The following is an 18,759-nucleotide window of genomic DNA, read 5'->3' as shown; positions in this document are numbered from 1 at the left end:
CTTTCCACTTTCTACAATTCCATTTAATTCATTTTCAAAGCATGATTTTCTCTATTTAACTAAACCTTTTTTAGTTTTGGCCTGAAAATTGCTCCAACAAAACAATCGTGAGATACGAACCCGCTCAAAAAATCTCTCAACACAGTATTTTCTATCTCTCCAGTATATGGGATAGTACAAATTCATCTTTTAAAGTTGATTCAGCTTCGATTCAAAAAGTGCACGTTGGGTTGGAGTTGTTTGGTGTATAGTTGGGAAAACAAATTGATCGTGTTGTGTTCGAATTCCAGAGAACAAATTGGCGTGTCTAGGTGGGAAAAGCCAGTTGGATTTCGTCAAGGGAGATAGAGATCAGATTTAAACGACCCACGCAGTTGAGGTCGTTGATTCAAGTTAGGCTTTTCAGATCGAAAGGCTGTCGAAATCTTAAATTGCAAACACGTGTATTGCAGTTAGAAATTTGATAAGAGTCGAATTGCAGGTCGTACTGAGATCGACTACATAAGGAAAAGTTGGCGATCGAGACATTCTTGGTCGCTATAACCAGCTTATTACTTGGAAGGGAAAATCTATTTCAAGGATTGATTCAAGATTGGAGTACACCAAGGCTAAGGTTAAGATTAAAAAATATTTTATTTATCCATTTATTTTATTTTCCTAAATTTATATTTGCATTTTCGAATCTATTTTTATTTTATTTTTTGTATTTCCTTATTTTATTATCTTAATCAACTTAAACCCCCCATTTTTATTTTTATTTTTATTTTTAGCATTTCTACGCACAAGTCGTGCGCACGATTATAACCGCAACAGCGATTCTGGTCACGAAAAAATGAGAAATTAGATAGTCAGTCCCTGTGGATTCGACCCTACTGCTCTATACTGTTAATTACTGTTATTTGATGGTTTTGACGCCCATCAAGTACTCAAATTACAATTTTTTATAAATACCAATTAAATTATGCATGCTTAAATTGTTAATATTCATATAATTAATTAATTAATTACGATGAAAAAATGGATAGCTAATTTTCACTACTCATTAAAAATTTTGAAATTTATTTAAAGATAAATTATTTATTTTATGAATAATGAAAATTATAGTGATAAATTAATTTTTTTGTTAGATACATATATATTTGAACATCCAAAGACAACATGTATATTTAATGAAAATTATTAATTTGTCTCAAGGTTATTAGCATTTATTCATGATAGGATATTGTAGTATCTACTGAAAGGAGAACTAGGATATGTTTGGATTGTTTGCATATTTGAATTCAATTTTTGAGCATTTATGTATTATTTTGCAGCTATTTCTCCTAATTTGCAAGCTTCATTTGTTACTTTATTTAATGGGTTAATCTTCTTTGGATAAAGTGAACAAGTCAAGCTCCATTTAGGTGTTTTGGATCTGCTTGACACTATTAGAAGATAAATTTGTTGCTATTACTAACACAAGTAGTGAGGAAGAGATGTTATATTATAAACAATGTGAATGATCAAACAGATTGAGCTTTATATTTTTGTGAATGATTATTGCCAACAAGATTAAGATCATTATTTCACAAAATGAAAGTGAGAAAGGATGTCTTATATTTGTGGAAGAACATTTTTGTTTTGCTTAGAAGTCACTCGCTAGTACTTTAATGGCACAACTCACTATTAGACCTAGTGTCCTTAGTGTAGTATTTTCGTCTATGCATATATAATGACCTAAATTCAAGGTTATCGGAATAGTGGTTTCGTAGCCACAAATCTGATTTAAAGATAAATTTAATTTAATATTTTTGCATGAATATTGATATGATAGGAAATTGTATGAAAATATAGATAGAAAGATTTTACCGATTTAGTGATTAGTTAGAAAAAGAAATTATTGAAGAAATTGGGTAAAAACAAGGTATTGAGACCTCGATCTCGTAAAACTGAGTCAAAATATCTTTATAAATATTTATGAAGTGTTAGTAATATGGTATTAAAATTTCGTTAGAAAATTTTAATGTTTGGGTAGTCAATTAAGTGAAAAGGACTAAATTGAAAAAAGATGTAAAAGTTACTAGAAGGATTAAATAGCTCAATTGTTAAATGAGGAGGGACATAAATTGTAAATAAGCCAAAAGGAGATATTTTGGGCGGCATAAGCTGAGAAAAATTAGGAGAATTAGTGAAATAAGGGTAAAATGGGAAAATAACAAATTTTACTAACATAAAAATGAGACCAAATTGGAATATCTAGAATTCTCTTCATATTTTCTTCATTGTCATCAGCCAAAAACATCCTAGGGGTTTATTCAAGCTGGTACTTCATAATTTTTGCACCAAATCCAGAAAATTCAAATACGAAGCTAGATCGAGGAAAAGAAAAAGTTCGGGATTAGTAGATTTTTGTTTACAAACAAGTATCGAGGTAAGTTCGTGTAACTTGAATTATATTCTTAAATGCTTGAAATGTTTGTTATTGATGTGAATATGATTTGAATGTTAATTGTATGAAAATTGATGAAACATTGATATTTGATAAAAAGGGGAAGAAATCTCGGTTTAATGGAAGGAAAATTCGATGGATCTCCAAAAAGGAATTGACGGTAAAAAGGATCTAGCTTGGACGGGTGATCCTATTCTGGATAGCCCTCCCGAAGAATATGTGGAAAATGGATTTAGCCCGGACGGGTAATCCGAATTAGGATCTGAATTTAGCCCACTGTAAGGATGAGGTTCGCAGGAGTGTGCTTTCTGAAATGGAAATGTGCGCACATGAATATGAATTGACAGACCCAAATCTGTACACTTAGTTGTACCCCTGAAAATCCATCGAGATTCCAAGTAGTTCAATGGGATAAATATGGAATAATAACAAGGGAATGGAAATCATGGAATTGATGAGCTCATCAATCATGGTATATATTATTGATACATGGAAATTATTGGACTAATTTGAATGTTGAGTTTGTGCATGTTAAGGGAATAATGTATTGAATGGGTGTATGAATGTTTATTGCATTGTATTGAAAATATTGGGTAAGTATAATTCTTGTTACATGAACTTACTAAGCACAAAGTGCTTACCCTGTTTCTTTTTCCCCTGTTTTGTAGTGTTAAGAGCTCGGAGGTCAGATTCGGTCAGAGATGTATCACACTATCAACCTCAATATTTCGGTATATAAAGAAACTTTATTTTGGAAATCAATGGCATGTATAAGCTAGTAAAGTAAATGTTAATGTGAAATGAATGTATGGTTAGCCATTGGTATGGCTAACAAATTTTGGTTTTGGTATGTGAAGAGGTTATCTTATGAATATATTAAATCTATCTTGAAAATATGTTGAAATGGATTGGTTGTGTTGGATTAGTCTCGGTTTAAAATTGCAGGGAAGGTTAGAAATTTATAAAGGGGTTATATTGAGTTTTAAAAAAAATATAAATAAATAAATAAAATTCTTATGATTTCGATATAGTCTCGGTTTAGTCTCGATGTATGTTTTAGACTTCGGAGGTCCATCCAAGGGACGTCATGACATGTTTCGATAAATGAATAGTATTTAACTCGTAATAATAAAAAATTAATTCGGTAAAATCTGGTAATGCCTCATACCCTATTCCGACGACGAATACGAGTAAGGAGTATTACAGCATATTTGTATTTTTCAAAGAAATTTGTTCCAAAAAATATTCATTAATTACATTAATACCCATTTGTATATTGTCCTCAATAGTTTTGTATGCAAAGCAAAATGGAAGTAAATATTAGCTCACTGATTATCAAACGTTTAACTAATATTGAGCGGAATTATGTGGTTGGATTGTAATTTGGAAACACAACTTATATTAGTAGATCATCTAAACATGCCCTTAGTCTAATCGAAAATGAGCAAGCCGATCAAAAGACTAATATATTGTCCATCAAGTCCAATTGAGGAGATATTTTGTCTTGGGTATTGGAGCGGGTGACTCTTAAAAGGTATTGACATAGATATGATTGATTGGACTGACAATACATCAAGTAGGACCTAAGTAAAATATATCTTGGATTCGTTTACGTGTTTATTCACTTGTGATGTTCATGGTACGACATACATTAATCCTGAGTGAATGATAGACTATGTATGTGTGACTTGAATACTTTGATGTAAATGAAAGTCTGAATTCAAATAGATAAGAAACTGAAAGTTGGCACGTTGGGTATATGACTTTTGCAGTATCTAGCATTATTCCACAATAGTGAAATTCATAGCCTAGCTAAAGGGTAAATGCTATTTTCTCATCGTCATTACATGATAGATGAAAAGTAAACGTGACTACGAGTCATTGGTCTTTATGATAAATGACTTGACTATTATTTGATAGTAATTGACTTTTCACAAAGAAAGTTATAATGGTTACCGTGAGATAAAATGAGTTTGTATTGAAAGAATAAATTTATCCCAAAGAGATTAATGATATCCTATAAGAGTAATATAATTATAACAAGTTCATTGGATTAACACTTATTAAGTAGCTTTTGTAATAGTATATATAATAAAGGGGAGCTCAATCATGATACTTTAGTGAAACAACTTTGTGACTAAATAAGTTTATAATTAATAGGCGAAAAGTGGGAACTTAATTATAAACTATTTGAGGCCTAATTATATATGTCCAATTAGTTCTTCCGTTAGCTCGTTGAAACCATAAATAAATTGCATGTGAAACCAAATGAAAAGAAACGAATGGAAATGATGAAGTAAGAGAAATATATCATATTTGCAATAAATATGTTTTCTTTGAATTATTATTTAATTAATTATAATTAAATAATTTAAGTTTAGAGATAAAATTAGATTAACTGATCATTGTGAGATTTGTTGAATAAGAAAATTAAATATATTTACTCATAGATTCTATTACAAAGAAAGTTGTTATGATTTTAACGAAAATGTAATTGGATTGAGAAAACTATTTAACTGGAAACTAATTTAGTTAACTTAATCAATTGAATTAATTATTGATTAAATAATTTTTATTTTGGAAATAAAAATAAATATTGGGTTGGTTTGAATTATAAAATGTTGAGTCAGAATTCCAGTAAGCATATATAATCGAATCTAATACATGAGAGGCCCAAACATATCTCTTATGCAACATGAGGGGTGACAACCCTAGTAAATAAACTAGATTTGAGGAAAAATCAAAGTTTTAAATTTTTTTTCTAAAAAAAGAACTTGGTTGTAATATTTAAAATAATAAACACTTAATCAAATTTGTATTTTTTTGATTTGTCTCGAATGAATGCTTCGATTGTGTAGTCTTCTCCGCTATCCTCAAGTTAGTGTTTCTCAAGTGTGGGTTCGCTTCGAATAAGAAAATCTTCCACGAAATTACTAGTGGGGTAATTTTGCAATTTCTCTAAACTTCTAAGCCAAATAGTAAATAAGAAAAATATCTCTAAAAATTTTCTGAAATAATTTCTTTAGAGAATATTATTTCAGAAAATTTTCTCTCTACAACTTTTTCTTAAATTCAAGTTTGTGAAAAATAATTACACATGGCGCTCTTTATGTAGGGAGAGTTTAGAGAATTCAACTATGACTAAACTTAATCACTTTAATATTAAATTAATATAATACTATCAAGATAAGTATTAAATTAAATTTAATGTTAAAATTATGAAAATAATATTATTTTTGGATTATTATTAAATTAAATTCTTTCACTACTCAACCACCAAATAATCTCCCCCCGACCACCGAAATATCGCCGTCGTCGCCTCTAGCATCGTTGTGTCTGGTGGTGCCATCGCAAGTACGACACCTTCACAGCACCCCGAGCTGGTTTCGCTGTTGCCGAAGCGATTCAAGCCAATGATGACTAGACTGGTCTGGTCCTACCACGGGTTGGACTGTCGACCCGATTTTACATACTAGGCCCGGTTCGACCAGTTTTTGGATCTTGATCTCGATTTTGGGTTCTCGTGCTCAATTTTCGATCTCAGATCCAATTTTTAAAGTTTAATTACACATTGGGCCAATTGTTTAACTTGAAAATTAATTTTCAAAAATATCATATTAATTTTAATTAATTTGATTAATTAAATTTTACTTGATCGAAATTAATTTTTCGAAAATCAATTAGATTTTCCAAATTAATTTTTCAAGAAAATTCATAATAAAATTCTTTAGTTGAACAATTCTCACGACCGCCTAATTTAATTCCACATCGAATAAATCGACTCAATTAAATTATTTTCAAAGTTGTAGAATTTTCTTTTGATTCAAATCCAGTTCGATTGAGCTTTTATTGAGCTAGCAGAGGGACCAATCAAACATATACAATTAGGCTCTAGTAATTGCAATTATGTCCAGAAGCGTCGTTATAATAATTTGCAATTACTTAATCAAGGAATTAGTTCACAAAAAGTACCATGATTGAAAACTCCTTATTGTATACTCTTTACGAAAGCAATTCATCCAATTGCTTTGTCCAATAAACTCGTCATGTGTGTGTTACGCTCGTATGATATTATTGATTCATTTGAGTTAAATCCATTTGCTCAACACAATCTTATTTTATCTCATTATCACCATTGTGTCTTTTTAATGATTAAAATGATCATTGTCAACAAATGACTATGATAAATTGCTTATTCGAGAACAAGCAACCCGTGGTCACGTTCTATATTTATCAATCCACACAATGTCAATGAGAGGACATCGCTAAGTCTTTAATCAAGCTATGAATTCCATTGTTGCTGGTAAAGTCATGTCATACACAAGTTATGTACTTAACATACCGGCTATGGCCTCGATCATCTTTAGAGCATAAGTCTTCACTTATATCAAAGAACATGAGTTACATACACATGGTCAGTGGCTAACTCATCAAGATTTAGGTAAATCACACTATAAACGTCACAAGTGAATTCACAAACGAATTCAAAATTAATTCATCTTGGGTATAGTCCAATGTATCATTCTTCCAATGAATACATTTATATCTCTACCCATGGAGTCAACTACTCCGATAGCCAAGACTAGTCATCTCTCTAATTGAAATTGTAGACGATATAATAATCCTTCTACGTATTTGAATCAAATGCTAACTTTGATTCTTTTACGAGATAACAGACTCGTTTAGATTACCTACTGAAGTAAGTTGTCTTTCTCGGAATGTAAACGTTCTTACAATGCCACTTATCATCAGTTTGAACTTAGACAATCAATGAGATAATATTTGCTTGTCACAGTTTCATTATGTATGCAAAACATGAAAGACAGAAACACAAAAGACATAATAGTAAAATGTGAAATTAACTTTATTTATTCGTCGTTCAAATACATAGAAAACAATTAGATGTTTACTACAATATGGACACATTTCCTAATAGGAACGTCTAGGATTCATCTCTCTCAAAGCACATGTATTTTTGGGCAAAAATTTATTGTTATAAATATTACAAATCGACTCAATTTTCAAAATTTTAATGTGACAAAAAACCTTTTATAAACTGGATTTTTTTCAATAACAAAAACCCCAAGTGAGAATAACTTTCGTTGAGGGTCTAGGACCCAGCACCCCTCAACAAAAAAGCATATAAGACCTAGGTTGATGGTTCGATCCCCACAAGCGCACTTTTCATAATTAATTTCTAATAAGACCGATAACTCTCTCATGAGCTTACAGGTCATATCTACATCATATGTACATATCAACCGAGGCATTCTTTAACTCCATGAACCCTTCGAGCTCTCTTCAAGATAGAGAAACAAAACTCCCCAAATAAAACAATACTTTCTGTTGAGGTATTGACATGGTTTATGTACAATATTGACATAAACCCAACCCAAACTCGTATAACCTCATACATAAACACATTTTACATCATGCAATCATATTGGGGTATTTTGATTAGAAATTCCTGAAAATAAAAGCTTGCTGAAAACAACTAATGCTACCATGTTAACTATACTGTCCCCCCACAAACCCTTTTTGGTGTTTCACAATGTTTTCCCCCCGTTTCTTAATGGTATTTTTGGGCTTTAATTAGAGTTCCACAATTTGCATTCCTGGTTAGTTTCCGGAATTCCATGTGCCCCCAAATGCCTCTGGTTTCTACACGCTAATTATTGAGAAAATATTTACTATTTTTTATAATTAAAATATCATTAATTTGTTTTATAGTTATGAATACTTTTTTAAGGTTAATGATTGTTGGTCTTTCTCACTTATATGTCTTATCATTAGAGTCAATACTTATTAATAAATTTTATTTAATTTTATTTTCAACATTTCATTTGAAGATGATCATATATTGATTTGAATTTAAATCGAAATTCGTAAATATATTTTAGATTTTGAATTTTTTATTATTCTTTCAAAATGTTATTATTTAAATTAAAATGAAAATTTTCTTCCAATAATTAAATGATAAAGACTGAAATCTTGTTATCTTATTTCTCCTAATATAAAGGGGAAAAACAATGCTTTTGCAAGCAATTGAGAAATATATAATATTTGTAAGACCGTGACGGGTTTAGAATTACATCAATTTGTACTTTAAAAAATATTATTATTATTATTATGCATGCAATTTCTCCACTCCAAAAAGGTTGAAGCATGTGCAGAATGATAATATGAGGCTGTCAGCTTATGCCCGTGACATGCAGCCGGTCCATTGAACGTAAAACTACTTTACAAAAACCCTACTGCTACATCTATAATCCAATCCATTCCACTTTAATTCAAACTTGTTTGTTCAATAAATATACTAAATTCAACGCATTCAATATTCTATTTTTTTAAAAATAAAACCCCAATAACTTACAACGCAAAACACAAAAATTATTTGAGAAAATACTTAGTTTTTGATGTTGAATTATTGGAAATTTTGGATGGCCTCAAAATTTTTTAAAGAAGAGCTCATAACAAGGTCATAATTCAATATGATAGTCTGGAGGTAGTGAGTTTGATTCAAGACAGTGCATCGAACATCTTGAATTCTGCTCTAATCAAGAGGATCTATCATCTTTTATCTCATGAAAATCAGTGGCTAGTAAGACATATATCTAGAGAGTACAACTATGTTGCGGACGCCTTAGCCAAATTAGCTTTTGGACGAAAGGAAGGCATGCAAATTGAGAGATTCAAAAAAATCCTAAAAATAGACAGAGTTAAAATTTGTTATTTCAAAATGATTCCATGTAATTAATTGCTTATCTTAGTTTCGATTAAATTACTAAAAAATGTCGGGTTTTTTAAATTATCAGAATAGGCCAAGTTTTGGAATATTTACTAGTATAGGCTGATTTAAGGAAAACGCTTCCAGCTGGAAGCGCTTTCTGCGTGTCACCAATAAAACGCTTTCAGCTAGACGGTTCCCCCTATAACGGATACTTTTCCAACAATAGTTGTTCCCCCCCCCCCCCCAAATAAAATGTATTAAAAAAAACACCCTTACTCATTTCTCACAATATTCTCTCAAAATTCTCAAACCACTCTTAAAATTCTCTCAAATTCTCTCTTAAATTTATTACTTAAATTCTATTTATATCTAAATTAGATTCTCTATTAATACTTTCTAAAATATTTTTAAAAAAAATTAATTTGTGTTCTATATAATTAGCAATGGTCGGTTCTCTAATCTGTCATGATGACAAGCACATTTCCGTCATTTAATTGCAAATGGTAAGAATAATTTTTAATAATTTTTAACTTTATTTATTTTTTTTATTTCATTGTTATATATTAACTTAATATTTTGTATATTTTTTACGTAAATAGGCGGAAGATCAAATTTTACAATGTCATATTCGTAATTTTCCCAGTCCTACATCATTGTTGATTGAACCATACTTGAGAGAAGTCAGTTTTTGGCACATGGTCCTTGTAGGCCGGGGGTGTAAGTTAGACCTAAAACTCGTAAGAGCGTTGGTGGAGAGGTGGAGACCCGAGACACACACATTCCATTTTTCATGTGGCGAGTGTATTATCACTCTAGAGGACGTCCATTTACAGTTAGGGTTACCTATGGATAGGTCGGTAGTCACCGGGTCTGTTCAATTTGGTGATTAACGAGACGTATGTAGTGAACTTTTGGGTTTGGTTTTGGAGATGATTTACGGAGGTCAGATCGAAATAGCTTGGTTACGAAGAAATTTTGAGACGCTGGATGAGGATTCAACTAAAGTCGAAAGAGAACGATCGCTCGGACATACATCCTTGAGATCATCGGGGTTATCCTAGTGTCAGATAAGTCATGAAATCTCGTCCATTTAAGGTGACTTTTAAAACTCATCGATTTTAGAGGAGCGAGCGAACTCAGTTGGGGGTCCACTGTGTTGACGACATTGTACAGGGAGATGTGTTGGGCGACACAACCAGGAAAAATCAAAATTGGTGGTTGCATTTTACTACTGCAATCATGGGTGTGGTACCATTTTCCATTTTTACGTCATCGAGCGAATTACCTATACACATTCCCACTCGTAATAAGATAAAATCCAATAGATATTTTTATAATAAAATTGATTTAAATAAACATTATTATGCTAACAAGTTATTTAAATAGATAGAACCATGGGCCGAGTCACGTGGGATTACCTACTGAGCTTCAAGATATGTGGCTTCTATTAGACCAACGATCGGAAGTGGAGGAATCTATTTATTTAAATTTGAACTATATAATATTAACGTAGTCGATTTCATATTTAGTAGTATATATATAACTAATATTTTTATCACGTTAATATAGTTTGAATGGACACCATACGAGGATCCGGCAATTTAAGAAGTCATCCCCGATGAATTCCTTGTGAATCCCAACATCTGGTACATGAAGGTCTCATTAGTAGTGTACATTACTGTCAAGATGCATGAAACCGATAGAATATTGTGGTAGTTCGGATTCTGACAATTGATTCCCGTGGCAACTCAAGACCTTGATGATCTGAATCCTATCGACTTATGGCGACCGAATGAGAATTGGCTAGTATTCCACTCCCAACATATCAACATGTGGAATAATTGGTATGATTTATTACCTACTCGTGAACTTATTATCGTTCTAGAGTTAGCATGTGCTCCAGAGTACATGTCATGGAGTTAGCATGTGATCCGGAGTACATGTCATGGTTTAGGATCCATGGCAAGCCATATTTATACGAGGAAGAGGCAAGGCGTCGGCATCCCTATACAAGTAGGCCACGACGGCCCCCTTTAAATCCAAGGGCTAGCGAGACGAGTCCATCATTAGTGCCAACGCAAAAACTGGCATCGACGGTCGCAGAACCAATGCCCACACCAACTACCGGTCAATATGTACTGTCTTATTCTTGTGTGTATTCTAACCCTATCATCTTTACATAAGCACCATATATTGCACCACATTTTTCTACTTCTAGTCCTTTGTCAGGTTGGAGTGTAATACATCTGTCCCCAATGTATTACACGCTTATGCCATCGACACCTTCGACGATGACGATGCTGACAACTATGTATAGGCTATCTATGTTTCAGGCACCGACGGAGAGTCCACTTGTTATCCCATCGGTGTATGGGACTCAACATAGTTATGCTCATTAGCCATTTGTGAGGCAAACACCTCTGGGATCTTTGTTCTACCAAGTTGGGTTATCTTCTCAACCATCTATTCCTAGACCGGATGATGCACAATGGCAACCGAGAATGCAAGGATCACAATTAACCGAAGGTGAAGAAGATGAGCTACCGAGACCACAACCCTGCCTAGAGGCTAAACCAAGAAGGAATTCAGTGCGCAACCATCGACCACCCCGATGTGGCACAAATTCTGACTGATATCTAAACTGATTAATTTTATCGTTGTATTGAACGTTTATAATATATCGATGATTTTTATTATTATGTTTTTAGAGGGATATTGTCATCATTTAACAAAATTAAAGTTGATATTTGTTATCATTTTACAAAAATTGAAGTTGTAATTTATTAGCATTTCACAAAATGAAAGTTTATATTTGTTATCATTTCACAAAACCACGCGTTTACATATTACCATGGATGAGTATTTTACTGAAATATCGGATCAAACTAAGATTAAAAAAATGCAAAGATTTTTTAAACTAGTTTCGCATACGAACTGAGTACTCTGAGTTTCGATTTTTAATCGATTTGCAAAATGAAATTCGAATATACGATTTGTGTAAATATGAATATTTTAATTATTGAATTCAATAATTACAATTACTATGTTAAAATTTTAATCAATTTAAAATTTAAAACCCAAAACCCTAACACACAAAAACCCCTAACAACCCTAAAAACCCAAATATAACACGGGGAAAAAGGCTTCTAGCTAGAAGCGTTTTATTGGTGACACGCAAAAAGCGCTTCCAACTGAAAGCGTTTTTCTAGATTTCCATTGAAAATGCTTCTAGCTAGAAGCACCCTAAATCAACCTATTCCCAAAAAAATTCTAAAAATCGACCTATTCTGGTAATTAAAAAAACCGCATTTTTGGGTAATTTAATCCTTAGTTTCTTTCAAAAAAAATCATTCCGGAGAAATTTAATTTTTTTTTTTTAAATTCAATTTCCTTTAGCTTATTCCAGCACGTGAAGCCACCAGGCAGTCCTACCCTACCTTTCATCTCTCATTGTCTACCGCATTCAATATATATTTGTTAAAATATGGTATAAGTCAATATACTCTTACAATATTTACTTTTATATTTTATAATTTAGATATAATTATTAACTTTGTTAATTTTTTAAATTAAATTTAAATTAATTATAACCAAGAGCGAATGAAAAGGTGGCCTCCCCAATTGGCAGATTTCTCGTTTAGCTTTTTAATTTTTTTTATAAAATTATATGTTTGTATAATAATAAAATTGTTAAATTCTAAATTCTCAAAAATTACGTAACGTATGACGTATTTTAATATATATATATATATAGGGTTTAGGGTTAAAAGCTTTGGGTTTTATAGCATTTTATTCCTCGTATCAAAGCTAGGGTTTGTTTTTCCTTTCTTGAGAGATTCATCAAACAAAAAAAGAAAATCCGACATGGGTTTCAGTTTCAAAACCCTGTTGAGTTTGTTCCCTTTAGTTTGGGTTATGCTAATGCAAGAAACAAGTGGAAGCCGACATTATTACAATGTGAGTAATAATATCAAAGGTAGAAAACAAGCCAAGAATGGATGTAATCTGTTTCAAGGAAACTGGGTTTTGGATCTTTCTTCATATCCTTTCTATAATTCTTCACAATGTCCCTTCATAGATTCTGAATTTGATTGTCTTAAATATGGTAGACCAGATAAACAGTTCCTTCACTATTCATGGAAACCTGACTCTTGCAACTTGCCAAGGTATACTTTCTTTTATCTGACTTTTCGATATTCGGTTTAACCCTATCGGATTGATAAAACTCTACAAAGCTCCTTACCACTTAACCTCAGAGGAATTCGTTTGGTTTTTTCTTTTCATGTTTATTTTTATATTTGTTGACCGTTTTAATGAGGAAGATTGGGTTTTTTTTTTTTCCCTTTTGTTGTTAGATTTGATGGGGTGAATTTTCTGGGAAAATGGAAGGGAAAGAAAATAATGTTTGTGGGTGACTCACTGAGTTTGAACATGTGGGAATCACTGGCATGTATGGTTCAAGCATCAGTGCCTAATTCCAAGACCACATATGTGAGGAAAGACCCTTTGTCTTTCGTTATCTTTGAGGTGAGTCTGGTTTTTCGCACATTGAATCTGTGTCTGTTTTTAATTATTTTAGTATTGCTTACAATGTGCTTTAGTTTCGAATTGGCATAATTCATTATATTTTTTCTATAATTCTTAAATTATTTGTTGACATAACATATAAGACATAGTGTCATGATAGCATTAAGTGTTCATGGATTGCCACGCGAGTTGCCACATCGATATCGTAAAAAATTAATGTTTTAGTTAACATTTTTGTTAAAGAAGAACAAGTTTAATTATCAAATTTATCTCCAAAAACAAATAAGGGCCAAACCGATAGAAAATGTAGACATTTAGGATTAAATTTATCATTATACCTTTAGAATTTAGTCCCTATTTTTATTTTAAGGAATTTAGTCTCTACTATAATATCATTGGTAGGTTGAAATTAATAAAACCATTCATTATTGTTTAAGTGATTACATGATATTTTTATAAATAACTTTAAACAATAATAAGTTAACATGTAAATTTAATTTTAACTGTGTGACCGAATAATATATTTTTTAAAATTCACATCACAAATTTAAATTATTATTTTAATATAACCGATTGAATTAATAATCGAAATTATCATCAATTTAATTTCTGATCCATTTTTTTTTTGGATGAAACTTCATTGAAACAAACAAATAATAACTTTATGCAGGATTATGGAGTGACTCTCTATATGTATAGAACACCATACTTAGTAGATATAGTTAGAGAAACCGTTGGTGCAGTGCTTAATCTAGGCTCCATCAATGGAGGCAATGCATGGAAAGGGATGGACCTCCTGATTTTCAACACGTGGCATTGGTGGACCCACAAAGGGCAATCTCAAGCGTACGATTCCTATCATCTAATTTTCCATCTGATTATTATGATTATGATTGTAAAGATTTGTTTTTATGTAGAATTATATGAAGATATGGACCGTTTGGTGGCGTTCAACAAAGGGCTTACAACTTGGGCTAATTGGGTAGACAACAATGTGGATCCTAACATCACCAAAGTCTTCTTCCAAGGCATTTCTCCCACCCATTACGAGTATGTTACAAACTATTCGAATTTTTTTTGAAAACTTTGATTATTAAGTTCTAAATTTGAGGGGTTTTGAATTATTAAGTGAGCCAAATATCATTTTAATTGGGACTCATATGTGGTTCGTTTTTTTAAACATTCTTTGAGGTTTTGTGAACTCTCTGTTTCTTTAGACACTTGAATCTTTTAATATTTCACTTTATGAATTTACTCATGCTTACGAAACCCCCACCAAAAATAATACTTGATATGTTGGGGTCCAACCCTCAACAATCTTAACATTCAACTCAAATAGTTCTTTCTTTTTACTTAGTATACTAGTTTATTTGCATAGTCACACTGACTTAAGCTCTCAATAGAGTTAGAAGACAACTTCCCCCCAAATCAAGAATGATATGTGATATGTTGGGGTTCAACCCCCAACAATCTTAATATTTTGGTATGTTTGGTTAGAGTTTGATTAGACCTTATTAATCATAATCAAATCTCAAAACAACATGTGAACTACTGTCGTTAATTTTCATTTGAATCCAAAAATTAACCTCAATAACCCAAAATCCAATCCAACCCAACCCAATTTAACCATAAAAAGCCGTCAACTTCATCATACTCAATACAAACTCGAAAATGACTTGAACACTAAAAGATCCAATATCAAAATTACTTAAACCTAGCATGACTTGAATTTGGAATAGCTTGAGCCTAGATCTAAAACTAACTGTCAAACTTGAAAGACAAATAACACAATTGGTCAACTCAAAAATCTGATTGAAAAATCTAAATTATTTAAACTCAAAACAATCCGAAAACAAATTGACCAAAATCTGAAATAATCTGGACACAAGTAGAGGTGATCAACCCGGCCCGGCCCAGAAAAAATTTTAGCCCGCGTCCTAGGCTCGGGCCCGGCCTGACCCGAAATATGGGCCTAAAATTTTGTCCAGGCCCAGCCCGGGAAAAAATTCCTAAGCCCGAGCCCGACCCGGCCCTGCCCATTTTTTAATAAACACCAAAAATTTATTTTAAAAATAAAAAAATAAAAAAAAAAGTATTTTAAAAATATTTAAAATTAAAAAAAATATATTTATTATATATTCAGCCGGGCCCGGGCCAAAAAAGTGGTGTCCAAGGCCCAGCCTATTTTCTAAACGGGCCTCATTTTTTGCCCAAACCCATATTTCGGGCCTATACTTTTACCCGAACCCTCCTATATTTCGGGCAGGCTGTCGGGCCGGGTCAGGCCGCCCGACCCATGATCACCTCTAGACACAAGTAGTTCGAAAAAGTGAAGGTGAATTTATTCCCCAAACATTTGGACCAAATTCAAATCTTGGAGTTGATATTGTTAGAGAGTTTTATGTGAATATCACTCCACTCAAACAAGATTATAGTTAGAACGGATGAAAAATCATGTAATTATACAAAAAAAAATATTCGGAAATTTTAAAATCCTAGTTGACCCGATTCAAAAAACCAACCGGGTCCTCCTTTTTGACGGATTGATAAATTCAATTTTGATCTCGGATCGAAAACTCGGTTAAGCTTAAAAATTCTTGATTGTGTGCTTATATGAAACCAGGGGCAGGGAATGGAACCAACCAAACAAGAACTGTAACGGAGAACTGGAGCCACTTTCCGGTCCAACATACCCGGCGGGGGCTCCACCGGCGGTGGCTGTCGTGAACAAAGTTTTGGGGACGATGAAGAAGCCGGTGTATTTGCTGGATATTACGACACTATCGCAACTGAGAAAAGATGCTCATCCTTCCACTTATGGCGGTCTTTCGGGCAATGATTGTAGCCATTGGTGTCTTCCTGGTTTGCCTGATACATGGAACCACCTTCTATATGCTGCTCTATTCATGTGAAAGCTTTCAACAATGGCGGCAACATTGAATTTATGAATCTTTTATTCTTTTTTATACATGTAATTTGTACATTCATGACGGTGGTGACAGTTTTCATTTAGTTTTGGTAGGTGAGGCGCCAAACATCAATTGTAAAGTGACTGATTTTTTAAACCAAAATTAATTTTATTCTAAATTTCTAATCAAACATAAGATTAGTATTCCCTTATTCATATTTGAATAAGTGTCCCGATACCAATATTAAAACTGTCATGATTAAAAGTTAGATTATATTTTGTTGTTTCTATTAAAGAGTAAATTAGCCTTTTTGTTAAAATTTTCATTTATTTTTACTATTAAAACTAGTCCCTATAAATCAACATGAGGTACATATATCACACCATGTGTCACTGTCTAGTTATTTCGGTCACGTCAGTTTTTAACAAAGAAAATAGATAGAATTTTTATTTGAAAGTACTAAATTGCTCTTTGATTTAATGTACAATGATTGATTTGTCAATATTTTAAGTAGAGAGAGTAAAATATAATCGACTTATAGTACAAGGACCTCAATGATACTTTTATTATACTTTATTTAGAAAGAAGAGGCGAAATAGTATAAATTTTAATATTTTAATAATCTTGACTCTTTGTTGGACAACCAAATCAAGTTCAATTCCAAATTTATTCATGTAATCATCAATGTGACATTTAATAATTTTATATGATAAAATTCGAGATTTTCTGTCTTTATTGATAAAATTGTGATTTTTTTTCAATCTAAATCTAACCTCGTATGTTGAACATAGACATCCACACATCCAAATAGGGATGAGCAAAACTCGATTCGAAAAAATTAAATAAAATTCAAATTTCAAGTTAATCGAATCAAGTTATTTCATTTTTTCGAGTCAACTCATATAAGTATTTTGGATTTTGAGTTCGAATCGAGTTCAATTTTGCAATTCAAATAATTAGAATAATTCAATAACTCAAATAATGATTGATGTAAATACCCTTTTGGTCCCTGTCAATTTTGAAAATAAATAATTTGGTCTCTCTCTCAACAAAAATTACAAAATAAATCAAAATAATTTTCAAAATTTTAAAGTATTTATAAAAATTCTAATTTTTTTAAAAAGTATAAAAATTTTATAAAAAATTAAAGAATATATAAAGAAAGTTAAAATTTTAAAAAGTTTCTAAGATAATAATTTCGAACCTAAATAAGTTAATTAATGATTCAAGATTATCATACTAAAATATTTTTTTTCTTATTTTGCTTTGAAAAAGTTTTCAAATATGTATGCGGTCTCAAATTTATGTGTTCTAATATAAAATTAGTTATATTAGCAAGATTTTAATTTGACATTTTCAATGTTTTTAATTTAACTCGAATAATTTCACTCGATTCGGCTCAACTTGAATTTCATTTCACTTGACTCGATTCGAAAAAATTTCAAATCGAGTTAGGATAATAAAATAAGACTCGTCCACTTGATTAACTCGAAATTTTTTCACTCGATTCGATTGAACGCTCACCCCTATATGCAAAGACACAAATTTAATAGGCTCTAAAAACTCAATACAAAGATGAAGCTAAAAATTTTGTTTTAGAAAGATAAAGATGAAACTAAAATATTTCGAGAGCAAAGGTAAAAATGTTGCATTAAAATGATTGAAATATTATTTTAAGAGCTAAAATATAATTTTTTCTATTTGATTGAAGGGTTAAAGGGATTAAAATGAAATACTAATTTTAATAAGGGTTAAAAAGGATAATATACCATCTAACCAAATAGCGAATACAAAGCCATTACTTCCCATGATTCAAATATACGCGTCATTTATCACGTAAACCCTATTATTCGATCTAATTAACTCGATTATAAAATGTTAATAGTTGATTTTCTCGAAATTTAATATAATTCAAATCTTAAAAGATATCAATCTTAAATGATTCGAACAAATAATTCAAATTAATCTAAACTTAACTGTCAAATCTAAACGAAAAACTCAAATAATTGAAAATTCTTACTAAAATGAAAATATGCAGAATTTATTAATACTATTAATATTTTAATGATTCAATTATTATATTTAAAAAAGACATTGAACCGTTAAAGATGTATTTATATGTAACATTTTATATCGATAGATAGAGATATCGAATCGGTTTAAAA

The 18,759-nt window shown here is 31.5% G+C and overlaps 1 protein-coding gene across 1 annotated transcript; it reads left to right on the top strand.

Annotated features, from left to right (window-relative positions):
• Positions 1-12,948: 12,948 nt before the first annotated feature.
• On the top strand, positions 12,949-16,750 carry LOC105798986 (protein trichome birefringence-like 38). The gene is made up of 4 exons (XM_012629281.2): positions 12,949-13,324; positions 13,514-13,685; positions 14,356-14,735; positions 16,309-16,750. Exons 1-4 carry the CDS (start codon positions 13,023-13,025, stop codon positions 16,595-16,597), a joined length of 1,143 nt encoding a protein of 380 aa, XP_012484735.1. The 5' UTR covers positions 12,949-13,022; the 3' UTR covers positions 16,598-16,750.
• Positions 16,751-18,759: the final 2,009 nt, after the last annotated feature.

This window comes from Gossypium raimondii, chromosome 9, assembly GCF_025698545.1.
Source record: "Gossypium raimondii isolate GPD5lz chromosome 9, ASM2569854v1, whole genome shotgun sequence".
NCBI classification, from domain to species: domain Eukaryota; kingdom Viridiplantae; phylum Streptophyta; class Magnoliopsida; order Malvales; family Malvaceae; genus Gossypium; species Gossypium raimondii.
This window is presented reverse-complemented; position numbering and strand designations above follow the sequence as displayed.

Coding starts and splice junctions, on each gene's coding strand:
- LOC105798986 (XM_012629281.2), top strand. CDS start 13,023: ATGGGTTTCAGTTTCAAAACCCTGTTGAGTTTGTTCCCTTTAGTTTGG. Junction 13,325..13,513: donor GACTCTTGCAACTTGCCAAG/GTATACTTTCTT, acceptor TTTTGTTGTTAG/ATTTGATGGGGTGAATTTTC. Junction 13,686..14,355: donor TGTCTTTCGTTATCTTTGAG/GTGAGTCTGGTT, acceptor AACTTTATGCAG/GATTATGGAGTGACTCTCTA.